Below are 7,206 nucleotides of genomic sequence, written 5' to 3'. Positions count from 1 at the left end.
TATAATTATTTTTATCTAACTCAACGCCATGTGTGCTACAAAAACAAATCCAATTTGTACAAAAAATAAGACATTTTTTTACAAGGGGATAATTAAAAATAAAACACTATGATAATTTTGATTAAAGTAAAACAATTTTTTATTCTATATGCTGTGTATGCACAATGTTGTATAATAAAAAATACACGATCACATTGTTATGGTAACTTTCTTTTAGCTGGCTCTTCGTGTACCCTGACTTGAAGCGTGGAACGCGGTCCGCATTTCCACACATTGCCATCCTTGTCAAGTATACTCGCACTTGCCGTGACTTGATATTGTCCACCACTACTGTTTACGTTATTGTTGACATTAGTTGTATTACTTACACACTGTGTTATAGTTGTACCCGGACTTCCTAATGAAAGTAAGAATTCACAAGCGAAGAAATCGCGATGTGGCGTAACCGTTTGCTGTAGTTCGTTGGTATTAGAATCCTGCTAGTAAACATTATTTTTATGGACTTGGTATCAATATAGATATGTATAAAAAAAATTTACCATAACGAATATATTTATTCATACCTTCTGATCCGAATTAATCTTAGATGGAGGCGAAGTAGAAATAGAAATACAAACAGCAGCGACAGAACGATAAAGAGAAGCGCGTCGACCATGTCGTAACACTCCTTCAACTTTTAACGCTAATTGACTTCCTTGAGGAACGGATACTGGTTCACCAAGAACACGTGGTTGTGGTGAGACAGACAACTTGACACTAGTTGCTTGCAAAGCTTGGAAATAATATCGAGGTATAGGTAATCTCATTTTTGTCCCAGCTAATAACATCACCTGTGAGACTAAGCAGTTTATTCTCGAATGACTAAGTGCAGCTGCCTTATTTTCACCTATATAGCTTGGCGCTAAACGACGTAACTCGGTGCAACAGCGAGCCAGTTGACGCATTTCTACGGTATCGCCAAAATTAAAATTGACTTCGTTTTGTTGATACGTTTGAATTCCTGTACCGCCGCAAACACGCTCGACGCTATTCGCTAACAAACGACAAATTTCTTGTAATCTGTATATGGTAGGTCAAGTCAAAAACCATACTAAAGTTAACTATAAATTAAAAATCAAATACGTATTGAAAAGGATACGCTCGTATGTTTATTAATGATCCAGGATCAGCATCAAAAGCTGATTGATAAAGTTTCTGGTAGTTCTCCGCACAGTTTTTAAGTTCTTGAGCTGATTTCCTCAACTTTTAAATATACATCATTTTGTAAGTATTATATTCAAAATGGGTCTGAAAATGTAAGATAGAATAAAGTACCTGATTAGTAACACGTCCGTATCGCTGTAGGTCATCTTTTGTAGTTAAAACTACTGTACATGTAATAGCAGGTGGTGGAGCTGTGCAAAGAGATCTAAAACATATTTATATTTATGTAATTGTTAAAAATTAAGAATGACAGTAATTTTATGATATTTATTCAAAGCACCTGCATGAATGTAAAAGTTGCACGATGGCTTGAAGAAATTCACACCGTAATTTCGAATATTCGCTAGCAAATTGTAAACTTCGTAATGGCGTACTAGCAGCTTTTAATGAAGCGCATGCACTCGCGTAACTCGCAATAGCTTTGTTTAACTTCCCCACGGTATGAATTCTTTCTCTGCCCTCTATTTCTCCTGTTTTTTCACTGTAATGATTTGAGAAATAGGAATATACTTCCATAAAATCAGTTATATACAACAAATAGAAACTAACATGAGAAAACTTTCAGCTTTCGTAACTAATTCCAAACCACATAACCAAAAGTGTAATTGTTCAGACGCAACTGTTTCCTTTAAACTCCTAAATATTTGAGTTGCTATCGTATGATGACCATATCTTGCGGCACTACGTGCAATTCGGTATTTGGCCCAACCATCTACATTTTTAATAACCTCTTCTACTGCTTCCAAACATTCTGAATTCCATTCATATCCTCCCGTTATCATTTGAAAAAGTAGCGTACATAACATTACCTTTGACAAAACTTGTTTTATTTTATTCACCTTTTATGAAGTGTGCATATATATATTTCGTTTAACTTTACCTTCGTGTGTACATGCACAGTTTGTTCAAGTTTTATTAATATGTCTGGTAAAAGTGGAAGTAATGTATTTTCACCTAAACTTCCAATAGCACCCAATGCTTCGCATAAAGCAAGTGCTTGTTTCTCACTTTGTCCACCTTCTGCATGAGTATTGAAGAGTGTACTACCTATAGCATCGACAAATATCGAACAATGGCTAGGTTGAGCTTGACACAGTTTTACTGTCGAACGTAAACAAACTTTCAACTGATATAAATACTTGTCATCCAAAGCTAATAGTACAATCAAAGATTCCAAACAAGATACAACATCTTGTATACCATAAGCTGGCAAATTTTCTTCATAGCTATGAGTAAAAAGTTAAGATTGGGGTTAAAAATTCAGTTATACATAATTCAAGCTATTCTATATTCTAACATCACAGATAAAAAAGTTATTAATTACATACCAATAACATGCAACTCTAGCTAAAATAGTAATTGCTTTCACTGCAATGAAAGGATCAGGAGAATAGCAAGCATTTACACATAATGATAGTAGGGGATTCCCTTCTTCCCTGTTTGCATCACATGTTACTGCACTCTGACTAAGTACCTAAATTAAATAATATTAAAAGTTTATTTATAAATCCTAATATTTAAAAAATTTTCTTCCTTCATTACTATTTTATAAATGAGTAATAACCTCGATTACGTCTAACGTTCGTATAAGAAGGTCTTTATTCCCAGCACCATCTTGTAGAAGTGTTGTAGTACTTTCTAAAATATAAAATTCATTAAACACCTATCTTTATTTATCACATAAAATTATCTATTTATTACATTTACCTATCAAATTATTAAGTGCGCCCTGCGGCCATAAATGTGCTCCTCTTCTTGCTAACGAATGCAGTAGATGTAAAGCATGGCGTTTGATAGTCAATCTTGGATCGTCTTGTAGGTAACGTAATAAAAGAGCAACTTGTTGTGGAACATCAATTAATGTTGCAGAGGCTAGTGTACTTAAAGCACTTAATGTGACTCTCACAAATTCAACGGCTGGATAGCTACCAAGGAGTTCCATACAAAGCTCATTTACCTTTAACAAATTTATTATTAAAAAAATATTTGAATTCTATTTAAAAGTTTAAAGTTTATATTTACATACCATTGAAGCTGTGAAAGTATCATGATGCATATATTGTAAAATAGGTATAAGTTGTAATTTCATTGATGCTGGCGTTGCTTGACCTCTAATCATATCAGATATTTTGCTACACATGGAAACAGCAAATAATTTTGATTGTGCAGCAAACATTTGGGCAGCATATATTGCAGCTCCAACTTCAACTGAATCATGAGAGTCTAATGATCTTCTTATACTATGATGAACCTTATAAATTAAATAATATTTCAGCTTTAAAGTTTGTACGTATCATAAGATACAAATTAAGGTATAAAAGTTAATAAAATTATACCTGTTGTCTTTCTGGTATAATACCAGCCACACTGCCTAATGTTCGCAGAGTCAAAGCTCTAGCAACAGGATCATTAGAATGTATAACACTATAAATACGTCTCACAAACTCATCAACATTTAAAATTTTATCTAAATGCTTCTCACTTTGCTGGCATACTCTAAGGACCCAAACACGTAAAAAATTACTGCCAGTACGAAAAACTTCTGCCAATTTTAATAAAGAAGAATTTATTAATATAGGAAAAGGATATTTCTCGAATAATCGAGGAAATCGCACTATGGCTTCACATTGTTCGCCAATCTTTGTTGATCGTAAACCTAAAAAATATCTTTTACTACAATAAGAACTGTAGAAAAATTGATTCGAGGTTAACTTGAAGACCTACATAAACATACCTTTATCTAATTCTATAAGTGCGGTATTTGCATCTTGTTCTGGTTCACCAAGTCCTGTATCATTAAACGCGTTCATTCGCATACCAATCATTATTTTCAAGGTATAAAATTCAGTGAATAAGAAAGAATTAAATGAAACGTTTTCATTGAAGAACAACAAATCTAGAGTGTCTGTATATAACGCCAAATTTAGTGTATTTGGAGTACACGTGCTTATGTCTAATCTTTACGTATATTATACGTAGAAAGCAAAACCATATCTTTGAATGAAGGATTACAATCAATAAAATTTAAAGAAATTGCCGCATACGGCTATCGTATAAACTTCTACAGTATTTAATCATGCATTTTTGAATTAAACTATCGTATACTATTTTAACAAGCATTTTTTGTGGTAAAGAGGTATACAAATATTTTTTATTATCACTAATGTCATGAAATTTATATTATTAATATTATTAATAAAAGTTAATTACGTATATCGCATATGTTTATTAATTCCGTACGAATCAATTTAAATAATTGAGAGTCACTGGTATGATACATCGAACGATTATCTCGTGCGAATATGTTCTATGTTCACACCAATGTAGTTGACAATTAAACTTCGACAAGTAAGGGCGTCGTATTTCTGCTTTTACAAAAATAAGAAAATAAAAGAAAAACTTTATACACAAGTCATATTTATAAAATAGTCAGTTCCATCAGGATACATTATTGAATAGAAAGCACATTTAACCGGCTGAACGATGGTGGATTATAGCAAATGGAAAGATATTGAGGTAGGAACCCTAGTTTTGGTCCAGTATACTTATGGAATATTCTAGAGTAATAGTAGAAATTCCGAAGCTATTTTTTATTTATACACTTGACAAAAATATAAAATAATTATGAAATTTAGAAGCTGTCTAGAAGAAAATTTTTTCATCTAGATATTTATTGTTTATAAATTGAGAAAAAATGGAGTACATTCTTCAGTACAATCTTATTATACTAAATCTAATATCATTTTTTTTTTTAATATTTGTCCTTTTGTCTATTTTTCTCATTGAGTGCACATGTTTATAATTAGTATATTTATGTACCTAAAATAATTTATGAAGTATATTTTATGTATAAGCAATGATATGTATGTATGGTGCTAAAATTTATACTTGTCAGATTTCAGACGATGAGGATGATACTCACCCAAACATTGATACACCATCATTATTTAGATGGCGTCATCAAGCAAGGGTTGAAAGAATGGAAGAAAGGAGACGTGAGCAAGAGGAGCATCAGAGGAAAAAGACAGAGTATGTTAATTTCTAAGCATAAAGTTACATACATAAATTATCCACAATAGTAATATGTATATTTTACCATCATTAATTTAAAAATTGATATTATTTATAGAACTCGACAAAAAATGAAAGAAACAGAGGAAAAAATTAAAAAATTAGAAAATGAACAAAAGGAAGCAGATTTAACCGAACTAAAAAAGATTTTGCAAGATCTTGAAAAAGAAGATTTAAAGATTAAAGAAAGGGAAGAGGAAATAAAGAAAAAAGAGAAATTAACACCTTGGAATGTTGATACTATTGGACAAGATGGTTTTACAAAAACAGTGATTAATAAGAGATCACCACGTAAGGGAGATGACAATGGGTTGTCAGATGAAGAGAAAGAAAAAAAAATGAAAGAATTTGCAAAAGAAAACGAGAAAAAGTTGAAAGAATTTGGTATGCTGGGAAGGTATGAAGATAGTAAGAAATTTTTACAAGATAATCCTCAGTTAGTATGCGAAAATACTGCAAATTACTTGGTTATCTGGTGTATTAACCTAGAAATAGAAGAAGTAAGTATATATACAGTTGAATGTTTGTAATAGATAATAGATAATGACATGAATCTGTTTTATCAATATGTTATTAATTTCAGAAACATGATTTAATGGAACACGTTGCACATCAATGTATATGTATGCAATATATTTTAGAATTATCAAAACAACTAGATGTTGATCCAAGAGCATGTGTGGGTTCCTTCTTTAGTCGTATTCAGAATGCTGAGTTAGAACATAGAAATTCTTTCGAAGATGAATTGAGAGCATTTAAAGAAAGAATACGCAAGAGAGCTGTTGAAAAAGTAGCAGATGCCCTTAAAGAAGCTGAGGAAGAAGAGAAAAAAGCGCGTCGAGGTCCAGGTGGCCTTGACCCGCTTGAAGTATTTGAAAGTCTACCAGAGGTACAAGCAAATTTATTGTAAATATTTCTGCTTATTATTTTGATATAGCATGTGTTTACTGCAATATATTATTTTTAGCCTCTACAAAAATGCTTTGAAACCCAAGATCATGCTTTATTGCAAGAAACGTTAGCAGTGATGCCACGAAAAGAAGCATTCTATCACATGAAACGATGTGTTGATAGTGGTCTTTGGTTACCAGATGCAATAGCTAAAGAATTGATAGAGGCAGGAGTAACTGCGGATGATGCAGAGGCTAAAGAATTGATAGAGGGAGGAGTAGCTGCAGACAATGCAGAAGCTAAAGATTTGATAGAGGAAGGAGTAACTGCGGACGATGTAGAAGAAACCTCGGCGGCCAATCCTGAATAACGTGTGTCTGTAAATTACATATGTTGACTTTCATGACTCATTTATGCAAGTATATATATATATATATATATATATTCTTTAGTATCGTGAATATGTTACAATAAAATATTGTCATTAGACAATGAATACAACATTCTTATCTTCGTTGTCTTTTTCTTATTATAATAATATTATACTATGGTTATGCCTTGAATTACTTTAAGACTGAATTGTCACATAATTTCGAGTTATTATAGGAGGTGTGAATATTACAATTTGTTAATTAAACATGATAATTATCTAGTAAAACGTGATGCACTTTATCTTATATTTAAATTGAATAATTAAAAGTTACTTCTGATATGAATATTTACAAATATTAATATTTATATGTACTAATGCATGTAGAATGCATATATATATATATATATATATATATATATAAATCATAATTTGTTGCGTTACTTAAATATTTTTTATCTTTTTCTTGGAATTATGTCATATGTACATTGAAAACTGTAAACAACCTAAAGTTGTAATGTAAATAAAGAAAATACATTTCACTGTCTCTTTTACGAATTTCCAAAATAACTTATACGCTCCCGCGAAAATTTATCCATTTCGTATTTTAGTTTTAATTTCTTTCTTACAATAAAGATAAATGTATAAAACTATGAATATATAGCATATTT

General features: G+C 31.4%; 2 protein-coding genes across 3 annotated transcripts; one reads left to right on the top strand and one right to left on the bottom strand.

Moving 5' to 3' along the window:
* Positions 1 to 115: 115 nt before the first annotated feature.
* Positions 116 to 4,378, bottom strand: INTS7 (Integrator complex subunit 7). 2 transcript variants are annotated; one of them, XM_069115200.1, is made up of 13 exons: positions 3,938 to 4,378; positions 3,540 to 3,859; positions 3,230 to 3,454; positions 2,911 to 3,160; positions 2,768 to 2,841; positions 2,532 to 2,677; positions 2,084 to 2,429; positions 1,753 to 2,012; positions 1,484 to 1,684; positions 1,315 to 1,408; positions 1,139 to 1,242; positions 564 to 1,059; positions 116 to 479 (listed from the first exon to the last, which is right to left on the bottom strand). In XM_069115200.1, exons 1-13 carry the CDS (start codon positions 4,026 to 4,028, stop codon positions 198 to 200), a joined length of 2,889 nt encoding a protein of 962 aa, XP_068971301.1. In that variant the 5' UTR covers positions 4,029 to 4,378; the 3' UTR covers positions 116 to 197. The 2 variants fall into 2 exon arrangements, with proteins under 2 accessions (XP_068971301.1, XP_068971302.1); XM_069115201.1 differs by having other exon boundaries at positions 116 to 476.
* A 154-nt stretch (positions 4,379 to 4,532) lies between these two features.
* Positions 4,533 to 7,093, top strand: Cdc37 (cell division cycle protein 37). The gene is made up of 5 exons (XM_069115212.1): positions 4,533 to 4,719; positions 5,099 to 5,232; positions 5,333 to 5,774; positions 5,858 to 6,163; positions 6,242 to 7,093. The coding sequence occupies exons 1-5, from the start codon at positions 4,687 to 4,689 to the stop codon at positions 6,533 to 6,535; spliced, it is 1,209 nt and encodes a 402-aa protein (XP_068971313.1). The 5' UTR covers positions 4,533 to 4,686; the 3' UTR covers positions 6,536 to 7,093.
* The last annotated feature ends 113 nt before the right edge of the window (positions 7,094 to 7,206 follow it).

This window comes from Bombus flavifrons, chromosome 6, assembly GCF_040668555.2.
Source record: "Bombus flavifrons isolate JBK064 chromosome 6, iyBomFlav1_principal, whole genome shotgun sequence".
NCBI classification, from domain to species: Eukaryota; Metazoa; Arthropoda; class Insecta; order Hymenoptera; family Apidae; genus Bombus; species Bombus flavifrons.
This window is presented reverse-complemented; position numbering and strand designations above follow the sequence as displayed.

Bases quoted from the DNA above. Each gene is read 5' to 3' on its own strand.
- INTS7 (XM_069115200.1), bottom strand. From the start codon at position 4,028: ATGATTGGTATGCGAATGAACGCGTTTAATGATACAGGACTTGGTGAA. The intron at 2,842-2,910 runs GTAAATGTAATA...TTTATATTTTAG, and splicing joins CGCACTTAATAATTTGATAG to AAAGTACTACAACACTTCTA. The intron at 2,678-2,767 runs GTTATTACTCAT...TATTTAATTTAG, and splicing joins GAACGTTAGACGTAATCGAG to GTACTTAGTCAGAGTGCAGT.
- Cdc37 (XM_069115212.1), top strand. From the start codon at position 4,687: ATGGTGGATTATAGCAAATGGAAAGATATTGAG. The intron at 5,233-5,332 runs GTATGTTAATTT...TATTATTTATAG, and splicing joins CATCAGAGGAAAAAGACAGA to AACTCGACAAAAAATGAAAG. The intron at 5,775-5,857 runs GTAAGTATATAT...TATTAATTTCAG, and splicing joins TTAACCTAGAAATAGAAGAA to AAACATGATTTAATGGAACA.